General features: G+C 38.3%; 1 protein-coding gene across 1 annotated transcript in view; it reads right to left on the bottom strand.

Annotated features, from left to right (window-relative positions):
- Positions 1-23,650, bottom strand: part of FAF1 (Fas associated factor 1) — a 505,390-nt gene that overhangs the window by 147,914 nt on the left and 333,826 nt on the right. Inside the window, exons 9-11 of the mRNA XM_055585945.1 lie at positions 23,046-23,141; positions 1,959-2,085; positions 958-1,021 (exon numbers count right to left, since the gene is read on the bottom strand). Coding sequence (XP_055441920.1) covers positions 958-1,021; positions 1,959-2,085; positions 23,046-23,141 — 287 coding nt within the window. The remainder of the gene's footprint in view (positions 1-957; positions 1,022-1,958; positions 2,086-23,045; positions 23,142-23,650) is intronic.

The raw sequence follows: 23,650 nt of genomic DNA, 5'->3' as shown, positions 1-23,650 counted from the left end.
ACACTGGAATTTTAAGTACATCAAGCAAATGGACTTAGTAAGTGCCCCATTGCCATTTATAAGTAGTAATTCCTGGTTACCTATTTCCCTAAGATTTCCTGATTACAACAGCCTTAACTTTCCATTTTAGTTCATTTATTCTGGAAGTCCAACACAGAGAGAAAAGATGGTCCCTTGCTAAGTTTCCAAATTACATTACATCAGAAAATAGAACTAAAGAGAAATATCGTTTACATGAAAATTTAGGTTTAAATATTTAAACACCTTAGGAGAATCTCAAATACACAGAAAAATTTGTATTAGACTATTAAAAGAAGAAATGCTAAATGATTCCAAAAAAATTAAAAGATTCATTTACATTTAAAAATGTTTAATTGTCTTTTTATCCAATAATTTAAAAAATATTTTGTTTGTCCTAGGATATACTAAAAATTAGTATCCTATACCTAGTCCTTTTGGACTTCCCTAGTGACTTAGCAGTACAGAATCTGCCTGCAATGCAGGAGATGTGGGTTTGATCTCTGTTGTGAAGATCCCCTGGAGAAGAAAATGGCAATCCACTCCAGTATTCTTGCCTGGGAAACCTCATGGTCTGAGAAGCCTGGCAGACTATGGTCCATGGGGTCACAAAAGAGCTGGACATGACACAGCGACTAAACAACAGCAGCCTAGTCCTTTTGCAAATATCGTCAAGATATTAAATTAGTAATCCATTTATTATGCTTCTATAATGACATAGAGATAAGATAAATACATCTCTGAAGTGGCATAAGTAGTTTATAGTTATCTGATTGGAACACTCTATATTCACTATCAGGACTATATGTATAGATAAATGTATACTTTGAATACTTTAAGGATAAATTTTAAAACAATCTATGATTAAAGTTGTTTCAAAGAAAAATCACAGTAGCATTAAAAGAACATTAATTTATATAGTTAATGTCCTAACCCTACCTTGAAGAAAACTCTGCTGTAAATTGTAATAAGGCATCTCCTTCATTTTCTGCGTTTTCTGGCACTAAAAAACAAACAAAAGAAAAAACGAAAACAAAAAACCAAAACAAATAGACACAAAAAACAAACCACATAACATCTAATCCCACATATAAGAAATATATTTAATCAATAAAGAGGAAATAAAATTAAATTTTCGCTTCTGTGATATATCTGAGAAGACATTTTAACTCCAGCTACATTAGAAGATTTCGTCAAACCTTAAAAAAGAACCCCCAAAAATGTCAAGCTCATGAATTTTTGAAAACTAACTGACACAATCTTGCTAGGTATTCAAAATATGTGCCAGTCATCACTTATGATTTCAAAGTTTTCTTGAAAATGACATCTTGTAATTAAATTATATAAAAAGGCTCTCAAATTAAAGACCTAATGGGAAAAATCAACTTTATGTAAATATCATATCTATTTCTGCCCATAAAGGTTCCCTAATTTCGGAGTAAATGAGTCATTTATGGGCTTAGTTTAACAATCGTCTTGTATGTAGCATCACTTAAGATCCTACACTGCATCCTGTCAAGTGCAAGTGAGGGAGATGGTATAGTTTACTTTTTTCCCTCCAAAGATGGGTGAATGGAAAAATAATATAACTGCTGATAAAACTGGTATCTCCAATAAGATGTGTGGTGATAACTACAGTCACAAAAAGTACAGCTATTTTATCAATTTCCAGGCTTCAAGTAGATAGACGAATTCATACATGTGAAACAAAAGTTACATTCCCTTGAGTTTTTAATGAATTTTACTAAAGTATTGGGAATGGTTGGGCTTAAGATAAAAACTTAAGAGGCTCTAGTTCCTATGAATAATGTCTACTTGTTACATTTTATCTCTCCAAACCTGAAAGTCAGGACGAAATTCATAAGTTCATCGCTCCTCATAAGTTTCTGAACTAGGAGGGAGAATCATAATGCTGGACCCAAGGTGCTATTAATACTCACTCATTGGAGATTTTCTCAGGGCAGATGACGCCATGCCGAATACTTCTCCATCATCCACCCCAAATTCGGAAGCATCTTCAAAGTCATCTCCATCACTATCACTAACCATATGAACATCGGTGCTTTGCTATTTAAGAAAAGTCCTATAATTAGTTTCATACTGACTTTAGGAAATCAAATTCCTAACATACAAGTTATATAATCACAATAGGGCATCAGAATTATAAAAATTTTATTAAATAAGAATCTATTTGCTAGAGTGAAGCTTAATATTTCTCATTTTAAGGCTTATATACATATATATATTAAATATTGAATATATTTCTAATCTTGCTATGATACCCCTATACTAAAGGATGGAGGCTGAGGGAAAATGAAGGATGCTTACAAAATCAATGAAGACTGGGGTTTTTTATCAGTTTTATCCCAAGCATATAGTACACAATTAAGAGCACAATAAACAAGGAAATGGGTAAAATCTAAGAGGTCAGAGATAAATAAGCTGTACAGGTCTTTCAAAAAGCTTATGGATAGGAGTAATGATAACATTTTAAAACTTGCCATTTCCTTATTGCAATGGTTCTCAAATTTCTCATTAGTGAAATATGGTATGCCACCTCCATGGTATTTTTGGAAGGTAACACAAAATAATATATGAAAGATCTTTTAAAATGAAGGCTATTAAATGAGATGCTTCAATTACAATGATGCTTCAATTCAGTAAACATTTACTGAGAATTTACTACATGCTGGGCACTAGTAAACATGTTCTGTTTATTTTGTTTTCAGCAACATCAATTGAGATGTAAGGTACTACAATGAAAAACATCACTTTCAAAATGTGAATTCAGCCCCTGATATCTAAATTAGAATGGGATTTCAAACATTAAAAAAATTATTTAATGTTTTGGTTGCATTTGTGCTGGGCCTTTGTTGCTGCCAACAGGCTTCCTCTAGTTGTAGCACACAAGCTTCCTCTAGTTATGGAAAGGGGATACTCATTGCAGTGGCTTCTCTTGTTGTGGACCATGGACTTTAGGGTGCACGAACTTAGTTGTCCTGTGGCACATGGGATCTTTCCCAAACAGGAATCAAACCTCTGTTTTCTGCACTGGCAGGCAGATTCTTAACCACTGGACCACCAGGGAAGTCTGGGATACCAAACATTTGAATTGGGTTGTGAATACTGACAAATATTCACATCTTGGATAACAAGGGTGCCCCAGCAAGGTATCTGGCTAAATGCCTGTCTGTACTATGTTTAGTAAATCAGGTCTACAAAGCTCATTTAATAAACGAAGTTTCTATATTTTAAATTATGGTGGTATGTACCTAAATTATTAAAATGTATTAAAAGGAACTCAGGAGCAAAGATTCATGAAACTTGTCTAGAGAGGATGTTATAGTTCGGTCAGTCATAGAATTATAGATACTAAAACTGGAAGGGATTTTAAAGATCTCTCACTAACGGTTTTCATGTTTCTTTTCACAGAGTTACCTAGCTGTCCTTTGTTTTTGTTCAGTCGCTCAGTTGTGTCCAACTCTTTGTGACTCCATGGATTGCAGCATGCCAGGATTCCCTGTCCTTCACCTTTTTCCCAAGTTTACTCAAACTCATGTCCATTTAGTTGGTGATATCAACCAACCATCTCATTTTCTAGTGCCCCCTTCTCCTCCTGCCTTCCATCTTTAGCAGCATCAGGATCTTTTCCAGTGAATCAGCTCTTCGCACCAGATGGACAAAGTACTAGAGCTTCAGCATCAGTTCTTTCCAATGAATATTCAGGACTGATCTCCTTTAGGATGGACTGGTTGGATCTCCTGGCAGCCCAACAGACTCTCAAGAGTCTTCTCCAGCACCACAGTTCAAAGGCATCAATTCTTCAGTGCTTAGCCTTCTTTACTGTCCAGCTCTCACATTCAAACACAACTACTGGAAAAACCATAGCTTTGACAGTACAGACCTTTCTTAGCAAAGTTATCTCTCTGCTTTTTAATATGCTGTCTAGGTTATTCATAGCTTTTCTTCCAAGGAGGAAGCGTCTTTTAATTTCATGGCTGTAGTCACTGTCCATAGAGATTTTGAAGCCTGGGAAAATAAAGTCTGTGACTATTTCCATTGTTTCCCCATCTATCTGCCATGAAGTCATAGGACGGGATGCTATGATTTTAGTTTTTTGAATGTTGAGTTTTAAGCCAACTTTTTCATTCTCATCTTTCACCTTCACCAAGAAGCTCTTTAATTCCTCTTCATTTTCTGCCATTAGGGTGGTGTACTGGCAAATATGAGGTTATTGATATTCTCCTGGCAATCTTGATTCCAGCTTGTGAGTCATCCAGGAGTAGATATTATGGTCATCTGAATTAAATTCACCCATTCCGGTCCATTTTAGTTCACCAATTCCTAAAATGTCAGTGTTCACTCTTGCTATCTCCCGTTTTGACCATTTTCAATTTACCTTGTTTCACGGACCTAACATTCCAGGTTCCTATGCAATATTGTTCTTTACAGAATCAGACTTTACTTTCACCACCAGACACATCTACAACTGGGCGTTGTTTCCACTTTGGCTCAGCCTCTTCATTCCTCCTAGAGCTGTTTTTCTGCTCTTCTCCAGTAGCATATTGGACATCTACTAACCTGGGAGGTTCATCTTTGAGGTTATATCTTTTTGCCTTTTCATACTGTTCATGGGGTTCTCAAGGCAAGAATGCTGATGTGGTTTGTCATTTCCTTCTCCAGTGGACCACATTTTGTCAGAACTCTCCACCATCACCCAACCATCTTGGGTGACCCTACATGCCTTGGCTCATAGTTTCACTGAGTTAGGCAAGGTTGTGATCCATTTGATCAGTTTGGTTAGTTTTTTGTGATTGCTGTTTTCATTCTGTCTGCCCTCTGATGGATTAGCATAAGAGGCTTGTGCAAGCTTCTTGATGGGAGGGACTGGCTATAGGGAAAACTGGGTCTTGTTCTGGTGGGCAAAACTAGGCTCAGTAAGTCTTTAATCCAATTTTCTGCTGGTGGGTGGAGCCTCAGGCCAAATGCAACCTCTTTCAAAAGGACTTATGCTAGCCTGAAATGAAATATGTTGACTCGGCAGGCTTTTCCTCCTTGGGCATAACCAAACATTAATGCCTAGACTTGTAACATTTTCCCTCTTATCTTAAAGACAGTTTCCCCAATGGTTTGAATAGAGAAGGTACATAATACTAATTGGAAAAATGAAATGAATGGCTCTTGCCCTAAGAATCTTCTATTCTGACTTTACCACTATTTCTCAATCCTAATGTTTCTTAAGTGTTTTGCTTTGTGGAGTCAGGATCTCCTCTTTATTTCAGCAATTCGAAAGCTTAAAAATTTAAACCCCTTCCCATATCAAAACAGCAAGGGAACCTACTCTTCAAATACATTTTCTTTTCTTTTTTTTTTTTTAATCATATCACCATTTATTGTTGTCTGGAGAGTGTTCTCACAAATTGTTCTCTTTGTTCCTTTTTTGTTTTGTTTTGTTTTTATTTTTTATATATTTTTTTTATTTTCCAAATACATTTTCTAGGACCATAACTGTACTTGAATTCCATCTGTGCTTCAGGTAGGCAAATATCTGGAGCATGAACTGCCTTTGAATTTTGAGGCTCAGTCTTTAAACAGGTAAAGGCTCAGGATATAAAAGGTACATTCCTTTAGAGTACTTAGCCAGGCTCACAGGCAAGTGGAAAGAAACAAAGGTCCAGTATGACAAACTTTCTCGTATTCGCAGTCAGTTAAGCTATCATCTCAGCCTTCACTTAGTTTTGCCTATCACTTACCCTCCCTTTAAGAGGCATCAGATTAAGAAGGAGGTTTGGAGGACAGAAGGATAAAAAAGAAAGAAATTGTTCTATAATTATCCCCACCCCCTCACTGTTTTACCTTACTCTCTCACATATATCCTTTCTCCTAATCTAGTTTTCAGACAAATAAAAACCTCTTTTCATAAAAACAGGACTTGACCTCATACTAGGAAGGTGATTTTAATTTTGTGCCTATGTAATGCATTGTTTTTTCTTCACAAAGTATAGAATTTCCAATTCTCTTAAGAGAGAGATCCTAGAACGACAAACCCTACAACAACAACATCTTCAAAGGAGGCTATCTAAAAAGCTGATTTTGTTGAAAAAAGTATATTTCACATATAAATTATTGAACTATCTGCAAGAATGAGCTACTTAATTATGTATAAGGAACTCCCAATTTCTTCACATTTTCTTATCAGCCATCTAACAGGTTAGGAAAAGCTTCATCCAAAAAATGAGATAAATAATCTTTTCTCTTTTATGTTTGCTGATGAGAATAGATAATCTCTTGGTTCAGAGATGGTTGCCCTAAAATTCTTTGAATCCAGAGAACTACTTATTCAGAATTTTTAAATAAAGGTAAAAAAAAATTAGTGATTCTATTTTGGCTTATTGCATTCAGTTATTCCCTTTATCATTTAAAATATATCCATAAGCCCTACTAAGTGCTACATAGCCTGGACTTGGATGAAAGATATATAGTGTATGTTCTCTCATGGAATATAATGTAATACATTTGTGACCCTAAGCACTGTAGCCCACCAGGCTCCTTTGTTTATGGGATTCTCTGGGCAAGAATACTGGAGTGGATTGCCATTCCCTTCTCCAGAGGATCTTCCTGACCCAGGGATCGAGCCTACGTCTCCTGCATCGCAGATTCTTTACCATCTAAGCTTCAGGGAAAATCCAATGTAATATACAGTTACAGGTAATTATAATAACTAACAATAAGTGTTAAAAAAAAAGTGTGAAAAAATAGAGATCTCTTCAAGAAAATTGGAGATACCAAGGGAACATTTCATGTAAAGATGGGCACAATAAAGGACAGAAATGGTAAGGACCTGAAAAGAAGCAGAAGAGATTAAGAACAAGAATACACAGAACTCTACAAAAAAGGTCTTAATGACCCAGATAAGCACAATGGTATGCTCACTCATAAGAGTCAGACATCCTGGAGTGTGAAGTCAAGTGGGCCTTAGGAAGCATTACTACAAACAAAGCTGGTGGAGGTGATAGAATTCAGCTGAGCTATTTCAAATCCTAAAAGATAATGCAGTTAAAGTGCTGTACTCAATATGCCAGCAAATTTAGAAAATTCAGCAGTGGCCACAGGACTGGAAAAGGTCAATTCTCGTTCCAATTCCAAGGAAAGGCAATGCCAAAGAATGTTCAAACTACCATACAATTGTGCTAATTTCAAAGGCTAGCAAGGTAATGCTCAAAGTCCTCCAGGCTGGGCTTCAACAGCACATGAATTGAGAACTTCTAGGTGTATAAGTTGGATCCATAAAGGGCAGAGGAACCAGAGGTCAAATTGCCAACATCTGTTAGATCATAGAAAAAGCGAGAGAATTCCAGAAAAACATCTACTCCTTCTTCATTGACTATGCTAAAGCCCTTGACTGTGTGGATTACAACAAACTGGAAAATTCTTGAACAGATGGGAAAAGACTACTTTACCTGCCTCCTGAGAACCTTGTAGGCAGATCAAGAAGAAACAGAACTGGACATTGAACAACAGACTGGTTCAAAATTGGGAAAGGAGTTATGTCAAGGCTGTATATTGTCATCTTGCTTATTTAACTTACATGCAGAGTACATCATGCAAAATGTTGGGCTGGATGAATCACAAGCTGGAATCAAGATTGTGGGGAGAAATAGCAAAAACCTCAGATATGCATATGATACCACCCTAACGGCAGAAAGTGAGGAGGAATTAACGAGCCTCTTGATGGGGGTGAAAGAGGAGAGTGAAAAAGCTGGCTTAAACCTCAACATTCAAAAAACTAAGATCATGGCATCCAGTCCCATCACTTCTTGGCAAATAGATGGTAAAATAAAAAAAAAAAAAGTGGAGACAGTGACAGATTTTATTTTCTTGGGCTACAAAATCACTGTGGGTGGTGACTGCAGCCATGAAATTAAAAGACACTTGTTCCTTGGAAGAAAAGCTATGAAAAACCTAGACAGCATATTAAAAAGCAGAGACATCACTTTGCTGACAAAAGTCCATCTAGTCAAAGCTATGGTCTTTCCAGTAGTCATGTATGGATGTGAAGTGAAATGAAGTGAAGTTGCTCAGTCGTGTCTGACTCTTTGTAATCCCATGGACTATAGCCTATCAGGCTCCTCTGTCCATGGGATTTTCCAGGCAAGAGTACTGGAGTGGGTTGCCATTTCCTTCTCCAGGGATCTTCCCAACCAGGGATCAAAACCAGGTCTCCTGCATTGTAGGCAAACGCTTTACCATCTGAGCCACCAGGGAAACCGTGAGAGTGCCAAAGAACTGATGCTTTTGAATTGTGGTGCTGGAAAAGACTCTTGAGAGTCCCTTGGGTTGCAAGGATATCAGACCAGTCAATCTTAAAGTAAATCAGTCCTGAATATTTATTGGAAGGACTCATGATGAAGCTGAAGCTCCAGTACTTTGGCCACCTGAAGCAAAGATCTGACTCATCAGAAAAGACCCTGATGCTGGGAAACATTGAGGTCAGGAGCAGATGGCGATAGAGGGTGAGATGGTGGATGCCATCACTGGATCAATGGACATGAGTTTGAGCAAACTCTGGGAGATGGTGAAGGACAGAAAAACCTGGTGTGTTGCAGTCCATGTGGTCACGAAGAGTCAGACACAACTTAGTGACTGCACAACAACAAGTGTTAGGACAGGTAAGTTCAGTGGAGAGCACCTAAGATCATGGCAGTGCGAGGAATCAGAGCAAACTTCTTAGAAAAGAAGATAACTAAACTGCTTGAGACAAAAATTTAGAACTCATGTATACATAAGGGAAACCCATAATTAAAGCTGATATTTCTTTCACCAACTACTCGCTATGTTAAGAACCTAGTTAAAAGTCTGGGATACAGAGAAAATCCACGGTTCCAGTTTTCAAGAAATTCCCATTTTAAAGCAAGACATATTTGGTGGCAAATATGTGTTTTTCAGTGTTAAGGGATACAATAAAAGTTTAAGCAAAGACTACTGAAGAACAAAGGAGACTGTGCAGGCCTCACACAAGTGCTAATATTTCACCCATATCTTTAAAAAAGATTATATATTAATGAGCTTATCTCTTCAACCATTACCTGCTTTGCAAATATTTTCCCCCATTTACATTTTCATTTTATTGTGCTTTTGGAGACAAGGAACTTTTTCATTTTTACACTATTGGACTTTTGCTTCATAGCTTTTCTTTCTGTTTGTGGTTAGGAAGCCCTTCTCATCCTGACGTATCTTGCAGTTTTTGTGTTTTCCAAAGTGTTTAACATAGTGCCATAAGCATATTGGTTTTAATGTGAACATAAGGTTTTAGGACTAGCTGCTTTATTTTACAGGTATGCTTGGGCTTCCCTGATAGTTCAGTTGGTAAAGAATCTGCCTGCAATGCAGGAGACCCTGGTTCGAATTCTTGGGTCGGGAAGATCCACTGGAGAAGGAATAGGCTACCCACTCCAGTATTCTTGGGCTTCTCTTGTGGCTCAGCTGATAAAAAGTCCGCCTGCAATGCGGGAGACCTTGGTTTGATCCCTGGGTTGGGAGGATCCCCTAGAGAAGGGAAAGGCTACCCACTCTAGTATTCTGGCCTGGAGAATTCCATGGATTGTATAGCCCATGGAGTCACAAAGAGTTGGACACGACTGAGCAACTTTCACTTAAAAAAGATATCAATGTTGTGGAGGGTGTGTAATGGAAGATTGTTGGGGAGGGAGCTGTACTCTAGGGAGAGAAAAAACACAAGCAAGAAATTGGATATCTTAAAAAAATCAATAAAAATTACAAAAAATAAACTAAATCATCAGCTCGATGTATGGAAGTGGAATATGGTCTGGCTACAAGGCAAGGAAGTTTTCAGGAAACTAGATTATAGCACTCAAACTGGCATACTTAGGAATTTGGACTTTACTCTGATGGCAATAGGGAAATCACTAACGATTCTCAAGGACAGGACTGTTCAGAGCAACTCTGATGGATGGATGGATGTGTGTGTCTACACGCATGCATGCATATGTGTCTTTTTGTGGTGATTTGGTACCATATGGCAGATTTGATCAGAAGACATGAGAAGGGATACTTATTTCAATGTTCCAAGTGCAAGGACTTGACAGTTTATACCTTAATAGCAGTGAGAATTTAATAAAGGGGACAAACTTAAAACATACTTCAATAGAACTGATAAGAATTGTTCATCATTTAGATTTGAAACTTTAAAAAAGTGGAAGAGGCATGTAAAACCAAATTCCTAGTTTGGGTAACTGAGTGGTAGGGAAGGTCAGGTCCAGAAGGTCAGGGAAGGAAGAATATTGAGGCCTGTTCTCAGAATACATCTGAGGAAGCCATAGGACATCCAAGGAAAAACATCTAATAGGCAACTTGAAAAAAAATCTTTTTAGGAGCTCAAGAAAGAGGTCCAGAAAAGATTTAGATCTGGAAATAATCAGCAGATAAATAATAGCTGAGGTTATAGAAATGAATAAGATCATTCAGTTAAAAAATAAAAAAAAAGAACAATAGGGATAAAAGTTTATAGAATATATTTCAACTGGTGAAGAAAAAGAGATGAAGTGAAAACTATCAAAGATTAGAAAGACAATTAAGAGAAACAATCCGAGACGTAAGATCTGAGGAAATCTCAATGAAGACAAGAAATGTAAACAGATTCAGAAGGATGAGAATTAAGTAAAAGGCAGTTATGGTATGACCAAAAAAAAAAAAAAAAGGATAAAGGATCCTGAATTTATAAACAAAAGAACAGGTGTTGAATATTTTGCCATTTTCTATATGACTCTAGGCAAGCATCATTACATCACTAGTGCAGAGGGTGACTTATATTGACACAAACGTGGCTGTGAAAAATGAAAAGATATGGTGTAGTATGGCATTTTATAAAATCTACTTTTTTCTGTCCCAAACTGTTTTTTTATTTAAGTATAGTTTATGTACAGTATTATAAAAGTTACAGGTGTACAATATAGTGGTTCACAATTATTAAAGGTTATATTCTATTTCGGAGAAGGCAATGGCACCCCACTCCAGTACTCCTGCCTGAAAATCCCATTTATGGAGGAGCCTGGAGGGCTGCAGTCCATGGGGTCGCTGAGGGTCGGACACGACTGAGCGACTTCACTTTCACTTTTCACTTTCATGCATTGGAGAAGGAAATGGCAACCCACTCCAGTGTTCTTGCCTGGAGAATCCCAGGGACGGGGGAGCCTGGTGGGCTGCAGTCTATGGGGTCACACAGAGTCGGACACGACTGAAGTGACTTAGCAGCAGCATATTCTATTTATATTTGTAAAATATTGCCTATATTCCCAGTGTTGTATAATATATCTTTGTAGCTTATTTTATACATAGTATTAGGTTGGTGCAAAAGTAATTTAATTTCTGAAAATAAAACTGCCTTTCTGAATATGAGTTCCCAATCACTGGAGGTATTCAAGTAAAATCTCTGTGATAATTTGTTGAAGAAATTCATCAGGAATTAAAGTATTTATGGAGAGTTTTAGTAGAATGTATTGCTGTTGCTGCTGCTGCTAAGTCATTTCAGTCGTGTCTGACTCTGTGCAACCCCATAGATGGCAGCCCACCAGGCTCCCCCGTCCCTGGGATTCTCCAGGCAAGAACACTGGAATGGGTTGCCATTTCCTTCTCCAATGCATGAAAGTGAAAAAATAAAGTGAAGTCGCTCAGTCGTGTCTGACTCCTAGTGACCCCATGGACTGCAGCCCATTAGGCCCCTCTGTCCACAGGATTTTCCAGGCAAGAGTACTGAAGTAGGTTGCCATTGCCTTCTCCAAGAATGTATTAGGTTGGTGCAAAAGTAATTTTGGTTTAGCACTGCTGAACTTTGCCATTTGATACTGGAATGAATATGTTCTTAAATAAGTGTAATTATGTTATACATCATTTTAATGTGCATTTCTTGCTTTATCTGTCTTGCTAATGAATTATTACTTTTTGTTTATTTTATATGCATTTTAGACTATGGAAATGATGTTAGACAAAAAGCAAATTTGAGTGATTTTCTTATTCGAGTTCAAATTGGGTCATAAAGCACCAGAGATAACTCACAACATCAACAACGCATTTGGCCCAGGAATTGCTAATGAATGCACAGTGCAGTGATGGTTCAAACAGCTTTGTAAAGGAGACGAAAGCCTTGAAGATGAGGAATGTAGTGGCTGGCCATCGGAAGTTGACAACGACCAATTGAGAGGATCATCGAAGCTGATCCTCTTCACAACTAAATGAGAAGCTGCTAAAGAACTCAACATAGACCATTCTAAGGTCATTTGTCATTTGAAGCAAATTGGAAAGGTGAAAAAGGTCAATAAGTGGGTGTCCCATAAGCTGACTGCAAATGAAAAAAATTGTCATTTTGAAGTGTTGTCTCTCTTACTCTATGCAACAATGAACCATTTTTCAATCGGATTGTGACCTGTGACAAAAAGTGGATTTTATATAACAACTGGTGACAGCCAGCTCATTAACTGGACTGAGAAGCTCCAAAGCACTTCCCAAAGCCAAACTTGCACCAAAGAAAGGTCATGGTCTCTGTCTGCTGCCCTTCTGATCCACTACAATCTTCGTAATCCCAGAGAAACCATTACATCTGAGAAGTATGCTCAGCAAATCCATGAGATTCACCGAAAACTGCAATGCCTGCAGACAGCATTGGTCAACAGAAGGGACCCAATTCTTCTCCACACCACCACCTGACCGCATGTTGCATAATCAACACTTCAAAAGCTGAACGAAATGGGCTAAGAAGTATTGGCTTGTCCACCATATTCACCTGATCTCTCACCAACTGACTACCATTTCTTCAAGCATCTCAACAACTTTTTGCAGGGAAAATATTTCCACAGCCAGCAGGAGGCAGAAAATGCTTTCTAAGAGTTCGTCAAATACTGAAGCATGGATTTTTATGTGACAGGAATAAACTTATTTCTCACTGGCAAAAGTGTGTTGATTGTAATGGTTCTTATTTTGATTAATAAAGATGTGTCTGAGCCTAATTATAATGACTTAAAATTCATGGTCCAAAACCACAATTACATTTGCACCAACCTAGTTTCACCTCTTAGTCAGCTACCTGTATTTTGGCTCTCACTTCCCTCTTCCTGAAGGGAAAGGCTACCCACTCCAGTATTCTTGCCTGGAGAATTCCACAGACTGTATAGTCTATGGGGTCGCAAAGAGTCAGAAACGGGTGAGCAACTTTCATTGCCCTCTCCCCACTGGTAACCACTAGTTTGTTCTCTTTTATCTGTAAGTCTGCTTCTTTTTTGTTATATTCACTAGTTTGTTGTGTTTTTCAGAATACAGACATAAGTGATATCACATAGTATTAGTCTTTCTCTGTCTTATTTCATTTAACACAATAACTTCCAAGGCCATCCATGCTGCTGGAAATGGCAAAATTTCATTCCTTACTATGGCTGAGAGGTATTCCATTGTGTATGTGAGCACACACACGTGTGCGTATGTAAAATACTATACATATTAATATATATACACACAAATATATAATGCCAGGACCCCTGGCCTGGGGACCCCAACACGGGGCTCAGACCTCTCATTCCTATGAGAGCCTCTGCAATATAATTATTCTCCAGTTTGTGACTTGGGGCTATGAGACTTGATTATGTCATGAATCTGCCCCTCCTACCCATCTCATTTTAGTTCCTTTATGTCTTTAGTTGGAGGAGATCTTTTCTGATAGGTTCTAGTCTTTTTCACTGATGGTTGTTCTGCATGTAGTTGTGATTTTGGTGTGCTTGTGAGAGAGGTAAGCTCAGGATCCACCATCTTAAATGATCTCCCAAAGACTATTATCTGACTCTAACAGTTAAATTCAATTTTAGTCACATAACAGAAAGAAGCCATGCTGTAGTGAGTTAATAAAATAAACAATGAAGAAATAGAGTCATTTAGTACAGATTACGAAGCTTGGCTGTGAATAAAAGAACAGATGAGTTAAAGCTTTAGGGGGAAGCTAAATTTGAAGGAATATAATAGATATATGTAATGCTGCTGCTGCTGCTGCTAAGTGGCTTCAGTCGTGTCTGACTCTGTGTGACCCCATAGATGGCAGCCCACCAGGCTCCTCCATCCCTGGGATTCTCCAGGCAATAACACTGGAGTGGGTATATATGTGATATATACATATTTATAATACAATAATATAAATAAAACATAATATATATTTTTATATAATGTATATGCATTTATATATTATATACATATTTAGGATGAGAGTATATATATTATATATATAATATATATAAATATTTAGAATGAAGAGAAGGAACCAATAGATAGGGGATTAAAAATGCAAGAGTGAGTCCTTACCCTTCCCATGTTGTACGGAGAGGCTAGTTGGAGTAGGATCAAGATAATGGGCAGAACATAGACTCTAACAACAAACATTTCAGCTAACAAATTAGGGTAAAAAAATCTGATGCTGATATAAAGATATCCTAATTTGAACAGTCAAAAGGATCATAAACATCTTGATGTATCAGATCAACTGGGACAGTTTCAAAGAATAGCAGGTCCCTCAATGACTGGAATAAACAGATTTTGTCTTATTTGAGCCCCCTCCCTCACCTCCCACCTGGCCGCCCAGTCCCACTGTGACGCCCAGCCACCTCTGGAGCCCGAGGCAGCTACAATACGCTAAGTTTTTAAGTAATTGTCTTGCCCTGGGAGTGTGGAAAATAAGAAAGAGACTTTGTTTTAATAAAAACCAGTGTGTCTGGTTGAAACTTTTTCATTTAGGCATTTCAGTTGTATGCAGAGATCAAAACGTGACTAAAGAGCCAGTTTAAGATGGCGGAGTAGAAGGACATGTGCACATCTCCTCCTGTAAGAGCATCAAAACTGCAACTAGCTGTTGAACCACCACTGGCAGGAGGACACTGGAACCCACCAAAAAAGATACCACATGTCCAAAGGCAAGGAAGAAGCCACAGTGAGATGGTAAGAGGGGCATAATCACGATAAAATCTAATCCCATACCCGCCGGGTGGCTGATCCATAGACTAGAGAACAGTAATACCAAAGAAGCTCTTGCACTATTGTGAAGGTTCTGAACTTTCACAGAACCTTCCCAGGCTTCCCAGCTTGGGGATCCAACAAAGGAACTGGGAATCCCCAGGGAATTTGGCTTTGAAGGCCAACAGGATTTGATTATAGGCCTTCCAGAGGACTGAGGGAAACAGAGATTCCAGTCCTGGAGGGGAGGCATAAATAAAATTTTGCACACACCAAGACCCAGAGGAAAGGAGTTGTGACCCCATAGGAGGTTGAACCAAAACTACCTGCTAGTGTTGGAGGGCCTCCTGTGGCGGTGTGGGTTGGCAGGGGCTCAACACATACGGACAAGTACTGGAAGGTCCCCTTGACATAAACTTTCTTGGAGTTTGCCATTAACCTTACCATAGAGCCCATAACACCAGAGCTGGGTCAACTTAGATGGATTTTTTTTTTTTTTAAACTTTACAATATTGTATTGGTTTTGCCATATATCAACATGAATCTGCCACAGGTATACATGTGTTCCCCAGCCTGAACCCTCTTCCCTCCTCCCTCCTCCCTCCTCCCTCCCCATCCCATCCCTCTGGGTCATCCCAGTGCACCAGCCCCAAGCATCCAGTATCATGCATCAAACCTGGACTGGCGACTCGTTTCATATATGATATTATACATGTTTCAATGCCATTCTCCCAAATCATCCCACCCTCTCCCTCTCCCACAGAGTCCAAAAGACTGTTCTATACACCTGTGTCTCTTTTGCTGTCTCATATACAGGGTTATTGTTACCATCTTTCTAAATTCCATATACATGCGTTAGTATACTGTATTGGTGTTTTTCTTTCTGGCTTACTTCACTCTGTATAATAGGCTCCAGTTTCACCCACCTCATTAGAACTGATTCAAATGCATTCTTTTTAATGGCTGAGTAATACTCCATTGTGTATATGTACCACAGCTTTCTTATCCATTCATCTGCTGATGGACATCTAGGTTGCTTCCATGTCCTGGCTATTATAAACAGTGCTGCGATGAACATTGGGGTACACGTGTCTCTTTCAGTTCTGGTTTCCTCAGTGTGTATGCCCAGCAGTGGGATTGCTGGGTCATAAGGCAGTTCTATTTCCAGTTTTTTAAGGAATCTCCACACTGTGCTCCATAGTGGCTGTGGTTCCTGGTGGAGCAACCTAGAGCCTGTACAGGGCTGGGTCAAACAACTACCAGGAAGGGAGTGCAACCCCCACCCATCAGCAGATAGTTGGATTAAAGCTTTACTAAGCAAGGCCCTGTCTACCAGAGCAAGTCCCTCTAATCAGAAAGTTCACACAAGCTACTTAGACTCATCCATCAGAAAGCAGACAGAAGAAGCACAGTCTCACAGTGGCTAAAACAAAAAACATATCACAGAAAGTTAATTACAATGACAAAGTAGAAAGTTAAGTCCCAGATGAAGGGACAAAATAAAATTCCAGAAAAACAACTAAATGAAGTGGAGACAGAACTCAGAATAAGAATTCAGAATAATGATAGGGGAGATGATCCGGGATCTTGGGAAAAGAAGGAGGCAAAGATCGAGAAGATTCAAGAAATGGTAAACAAAGACCTACAAGAACTAAAGAACAAACAGAGATGAATAATAGGCTAGAAGGAATCAAGAGCAGAATAACTGAGGCAGAACAGATAAATGGCCTGGAGGACAGAATGGTGGAAATCATCGCCACAGAAAAGAATATAGAAAAAAGAATGGGGAAAAAAAATTAAGACAGCCTAAGAGACCTCTGGGACAGCATTAAATGCATCAATTATTGCATTATAGGGCTCCCAGCAGGAGAAGAGAGAGAGAAAGGACATGAGAAAATACTTGAAGAGATAATAGCTGAAAACTTCCCAAACATGGGAAAGGAAATAGTTAACCAAGTTCAGGAAGCAGAGAGTCCCAGGAAGGATAAACCCAAGGAGAAACAGACTTAGATGCATAGTAGTCAATCTGATAAGAATTAAAGACAGTGATAAAATATTAAAAGCAATAAGGGAAAAATGACAAATAACATAAGAGGGAACTCCCATCAGGCTATCAGCTGATTTCTCAATAGAACCTCTACAAGCCAGAAGGGAATGGCAAGATATATTTAAAATGATGAAAGGGAAGAACCTACAATCAAGAATATTCTACCCAGCAAGATTCTCCTTCAGATTTGATGGAGAAATCAAAAGCTTTCCAGACAAGCAGAAGTTAAGAGAATTCAGCACCACCAAACCAGCTTTACAACAAATGCTAAATGAACTTCTTTAGGCAGGAAACACAAGAGAAGGAAAAGACCTACAGCAAATAAATTCAAAACAATTAAGAAAATGGTAATAGGACCATTCATATCAATAATTACTTTAAATGTAAATGGATTAAATGACTGGGTGAAAGAAAACATGTGGATGTATGCACTTCCACTTACCACATCACTCTGCTTGATCTGCCCAAACTGTACATAATTATTTTATACTGTTAAGCTAATTTTGTTCCAATTATTGCTTGCAATTGTAATTGACTTTTATTTTTTGTCTGGCTATAGACTGTGAAAACTGATAAACATGTCTTACTACTGTGATTCTGTAACTATTACTCATTTAATACCATTGTATCATGATTGGTCAACAGAAAAATAATAGAACTCTATATCACCCAAACTAGAATAAACTAGGACCTAATAGACAAACCTGTAATCACTTTTTAAAATCCAGATGCATATCAGAATTATCTTGAAATTTTTTGAAAAATACAAATGCTTAGGTATCGCTTTTTCTCCAGAGCTCCATATTTATGTTTCTAACGAGCAGTTATGTTTAAAAATAACTGGACTATATGATGATCTTTTACTTTTATCTAGTTTCACTTTTTCTATTTCATATTCAGTGTTTCCTCTCATTTAGTTTATGTTCTCCAATTTCTCCATCTTTTTTTTGATGTTCTTCTTCAAGGCTTTATCAAATGTATTATAAAAGCTTTTGTACACACACACACACACAGACACACATATATAAATATGTATAATATATATATTTTAGAAAGCTTATGAATTTTTGCCTAACTAAAAAAATTATTACATTTTGGTTGTACTTGTTTGGCTTAGTATGAATAGAATGCTATATTTCTTATTAAAAAATAGATATGCAACAAGAAACAAAGGTTTACTGTATAGCATAGGGAACTACAGTCAGTATCTTATAGTAACTTATGATGGAAAAAATTTTCAAAAATAATATATGTGTATTTGTATTAACTGAATCACCTTGATGAGCACCTGAAACACTGTAAGTCAACTATACTTCAATAAAATATATACATTAAAAAAAAAAAACTGAAACGCAAATTTTGGGCAATTATGTGCATTCAGTTTCATTTAGTTAGGAACAAGCTCCTTTATGGAAAGACTGTTTTTGTTTATAGCCATATTCCTAACACTTATGCCAGTGTCAGGGGTAGAGTAAGGATGTAATCAGAATTCACTGAATAACTACTGAATAAATCTTTTCTGCCAATTAAGCCAAAATCTAGGTATTCTTATCCTCTCCCTCTTTTCTTCTCCCACAGATCCTGTCTGTCACCAGTCCTACTGATTTTCCTTCCAAAATATATCCTGAATCTATTTCCTTCTCTTTTTTGACTAGTGATGTTCTAGTTTAGGATCTCATTATCTTCTGCCTATACTAGTACAACAGATTCATATCTGATTTCTCTGTCTCTAGTCTTGCTTCCCTTACATCTAGCTTCTGCACAGCAGTCAAAATGTTTTTCTCTAAAATGTTAATTTGGGAGAAAAAAAAAAAAATCACCCTCCACTTAAAAATCTTCTGGCTCCCCAGAGTTCCAGTTTCCAACTTGAGATATAAAAACCTATTCACCTTTGTCTCATCTCTTATCTTTCTTTGTCTCCCACTTTATTTTGCATGAACACCAAACTGCACTTAGGTCTCCCCATTCACTACATCAAATCATGCTATTTCCTCCAAATGGAATACTACATCCATGTTTCTTCATTTGGCTGTGACTCATTCTTTTCATTTTCATTTGATTTGGATATAAATTGCTCTAGTTCCCCCTCTTCTTTTTTTTTTTTTTTTTTAAATATTCATTCACAAAGTATTTATTCTGTGGCTGGTATATACCAGGAGCTTTACTAGGTGTTGGCAATGGCACCCCACTCCAGTACTCTTGCCTGGAGAATCCCATGGACAGAGAAGCCTGGTAGGCTGCAGTCCATGGGGTCGCTAAGAGTCGGGCACGACTGAGCGACTTCACTTTCACTTTTCACTTTCATGCATTGGAGAAGGAAATGGCAACCCACTCCAGTGTTCTTGCCTGGAGAATCGCAGGGACAGAGGAGCCTGGTGGGCTGCTGTCTATGGGGTCGCACAGAGTCGGACACGACTGAAGCGACTTAGCAGCAGCAGCAGCAGAGCTACAGAGGTAGATAAGGCAGACAAGGCTTTTGCCTACAAACAAGAAAGTTATAGCACCCCTTTCCCCGTAAGTGTGTTTCTCTAGTATCTTATGCTTATCTCACCTTTCTCATTAATTACATAATATGAAATTTTCAGTTTATATTCATTTGATTAGCACAGTAAGTATTCAATAGATGTCTGCTTAACTGAAATTACGAATCAATAGTTTTAACATTAACTATATTTTAAACTTGGGATTTTATTTTTGTTGTTGCTATTCTTGGGAGTATCCCTCCTACTCTTACACTATCAACTGAGGATTGGACAACTCTCAAAAAACCTGGGTCCAGCCAGGGGTCCCTGCAATGTCTCAACCAAGCAGCTGAGATGAGGAGAGATAGGTACCTAGCTAAGGTACCTAGAAATATGGAAAGGTCATTGAAAGGGAGGGGCTCCCTAGGTGGCACTAGTGGTAAAGAACCCATTTGCCAATGTGGAAGACATAGGAGATGTGGGTTCGATCTCTGGGTAGGGAAGATCCCCTGGAGGAGGACATGACAACTCACTCCAGTATTCTTGCCAGGAGAATCCCATGGACAGGGGAGCTTTGTGGGCTACAGTCCATAGGGTCGCAAAAGAGTCACACTACTGATGCGGCTTAGCATGCACATAAGCATTGAAAGGGAGCTCAGGAACAAGGGGAAGATGGGAAGAAATGAGAAAATATTAATTATAAGGAAAATGTATTTGCAGGGTTAGAAGGACGATGTAAGAAAGAAAATTCCCCCAGTTAAAGAACACATAAGTACAATGCATAAAATTCAAAGCCTGAATTTAACTACTGGTCTCAAATATCTTCTTCCTAACTCAAGGCTGAAGACAGTCAATAGCAAAGTGGTAATTATCTTGAAACACACAAAGTCATGTAAAAGAAGGGTTAAAACAAGAGGAAAGAAGTAGAACCACTGGGTTCTACACAGTTCTACACAGTCATAGCTTCCGATTTAATATAGGGTAGATAACAACAGCAAAGAAGGCAATGGCACCCCGCTCCAGTACTCTTGCCTGGAAAATCCCATGGACGGAGGAGCCTGGTAGGCTGCAGTCCATGGGGTCGCTAAGAGTCAGACATGACTGAGCGACTTTACTTTCACTTTTCACTTTCATGCATTGGAGAAGGAAATGGCAACACACTCCAGTGTTCTTGCCTGGAGGATCCCAGGGACAGGGGAGCCTAGTGGGCTGACATCTATGGGGTCGCACAGAGTCGTACACGACTGAAGTGACTTAGCAGCAGCAGCAGATACCAACAGAGATGCTCAACAATGAAACCAGTTACCTCATGAGGACAGAACTCTGCCATTAGAGATAAAATGCAGATATTATTTTGTGTGAGCTCTTTCAGCACCAAGACTGGGATCCTAATGTTTGGCATGTAGAAGACATTGGAAAAATGTTTAAGTAAATGAGGAATAAATGGATGGGCAAGTGTAAGTCAAATAAAAAATTGCTCCAGTTTCATAATTCTATGACAACATAAAAACCAAGTCACAGCTCCTTTCCCATTTCTCACCAGCCGCCTGGAGGAAGTGGTATATTTATTTAGCCAGGGAAGGAAAAATAATGGACTCATCCCAGAAAATCAGATTTAAAGATATCCCCAAGGCTGTGGCTCTCTTAGTTTTACATAGCTCCCTAACCCCACTGTACTTTCTTCCTTAATTAATCTAAAGTGTATGCCACCCTGTAATACACTTTTCCTTAATTTATGGCATTGAATTCCTTCCACTGAAAGTGAAAAGTGAAAGTGGAAGTCCCGCATTCACGTCCGACTCTTTGTGACCCAATGGACTATACAGTCTATGGAATTCTCCAGGCCAGAATACTAGAGTGGGCTGTTGTTCCCTTCCCCAGGGGATCTTCCCAATCCAGGGATGGAACCCAGGTCTCCTGCACAGTGGGCAGATTCTTTACCAGCTGAGCCACACACTCCACTGAATGGAATGCCCAAATAACACATATAATGGTGAGGGTGAGAAAAGGAAATGAAATGAAACAGGTAACTGTCACCTCTTAGATCATAAAATCATTAAGAATCCTGGATGGAGCTAGTTGGCTTCCTTTTAATATTAGCAGATTTATTCATTAAAGGGTTGAAGCCATAACTTACTTTAGCCATTACAAGTATACTCAAGCAGTAAAAGGAAATATTTCAATAAATTGTTTTTGGCAGTTTCTGCCAAGCAGTGAAACTCAATTATTATTTTTCCTTTCATGAGGAATTAGCGAGATAGTGTTGGAAAAAATGGTGTGGGCTCTTTAAAGGAAATTAACATTTTTAGAAACCTAAAGAAAGAGTATAGTAGTATTTGCAGTGGGGGGAAAATCTTCCTTCCTTAGGGATTTCCAAAAATTGAGTAGCAAATTGTCATTTTCACAGGATGACCATAGATTACAACTTCAGTTATTCAGTCCCTTTTTCTCTTTTACATATTTAAATGATGCAATTACATATTCAGAGAATAGTGGGAGAGGTTTTGTGGCAGCTTCCATAATAAATGTCCAAAATATTTAAGCTTAAATAAAAATTTGCAACCATGTTTTGTATAGAATGTAAATGGAAAAGGTTTTACTGGACTAATTTAAACTTTTGAAGGACTTCCCTGGTGGTCCAGCGGCTGAGACTCCATGCTTCCAACTCAAGGAGCCTGGGGTATGATTCCTGGTCTGGGAATTAGACATGCCAAAACTAAGAGCTCCCACGGGGTAACTAAAGATCGAACCTGCCCCCACTTCACTGGAAGCACAGAGTCTTAACCACTGGACCACCAGTAAGTCCCAATAAATACTTCTAAAACTGATAAATTGCAATGTCCAGGCTGTCTTTCTCATTCCCTTATACCCGAGTCATGGCTGGACACAGTGCTATTGTACCCAAGGAAAAGATTCTGCCTTTTAAATAGTTCAGACCAGCAAAGACACATACAGGCATACCACATATATAAACATGTTCAATCTCCTTGCTCCTCTTTGTTTCTACAGCACCCTGTAATGCACTGCTGCCACTGCATTTATTACATTTGCCATTATTATTGGTTTACTAATGTGTCACCTTTGACTCTGAGCACCCTGGTATAGGTACACTGTTATTCATCTTTGTTCCCTAGTATTGAGGACAATGTTTGGCACACAGAATGTGATCCAGCTCAATGAGTTAAAGGACCTTCAGGATGAATTCTAATAAATGTAGTCTACTATACAGTCAGCAACTAAAAAATTCCTTTGTTAGCCTGACAATTCTAAGTAAAAATCGTTTCAGCTGGTCCACCCCAATTCTGTCTGTTTGAAACATGAAACTTATAGAACAAGAAAAAGCACATTAGCAATAATCTTGCTTGGAAAGTTTCCGCCTTTAAGAATTTACTGAAATGTTATTCATGCTTCATTAACTCTACCTATTCTTTGCTGTGGCAGATAAAAAAGAATAGGAAGTGGGCAGGTGAGTAGAGGACAGACGTTATGTTTGATGAAAAGCTAGCAAACATGCTTACCTCTTCAGATTGCTCCCGGGTCTGTGCAGGTGAAGATCTTCTTCCCACTGTAAGTCGATGGCAGGGATAAGAGAGCCCTGATTCAGCAAGACACATCTGCAAAACGTAGAATCCACCATTTGTAAACAAAATGAGGTCATATTTTACAAAAAAAAATTATATTTAGACATTTCCTATTATTTCTGAAGCAAAATTAAAGTTCACTCTAGTAGTCTAGGCATTACATTCAAAGGAAGGCTTTACAAATCTGAAATTTTTCCACATATGAATGTCACATTGGTCAAGGCTAGTTTTTATCAGACAATAGGCTGGGCTTCAGGAAACTGCAGCAAGCCTAAAATAAAGCTAATCATATACACCTCCCCACCCTACCATGTCTGCTATTTTTCTGAGCAGGAGAATAACACCTCCATTTCTCAATTCCCAAGGCAATACTCTATAATCTTGTTTCAAAGTGTATCTAGAAGACTGTTTGCTGAAGGCATTAAAAAACATTTCTATATAATGTAACAATGTCATTTATGATCAAATCAATATTAATCCACAAGTTCAGATCATTATAGCTGATGAGTCTATAATACTTATAAAGTACCTAGCACAGTACC

The sequence above is a fragment of the Bubalus kerabau genome, chromosome 6 (genome assembly GCF_029407905.1).
Source record: "Bubalus kerabau isolate K-KA32 ecotype Philippines breed swamp buffalo chromosome 6, PCC_UOA_SB_1v2, whole genome shotgun sequence".
Lineage (NCBI taxonomy): Eukaryota > Metazoa > Chordata > Mammalia > Artiodactyla > Bovidae > Bubalus > Bubalus kerabau.
This window is presented reverse-complemented; position numbering and strand designations above follow the sequence as displayed.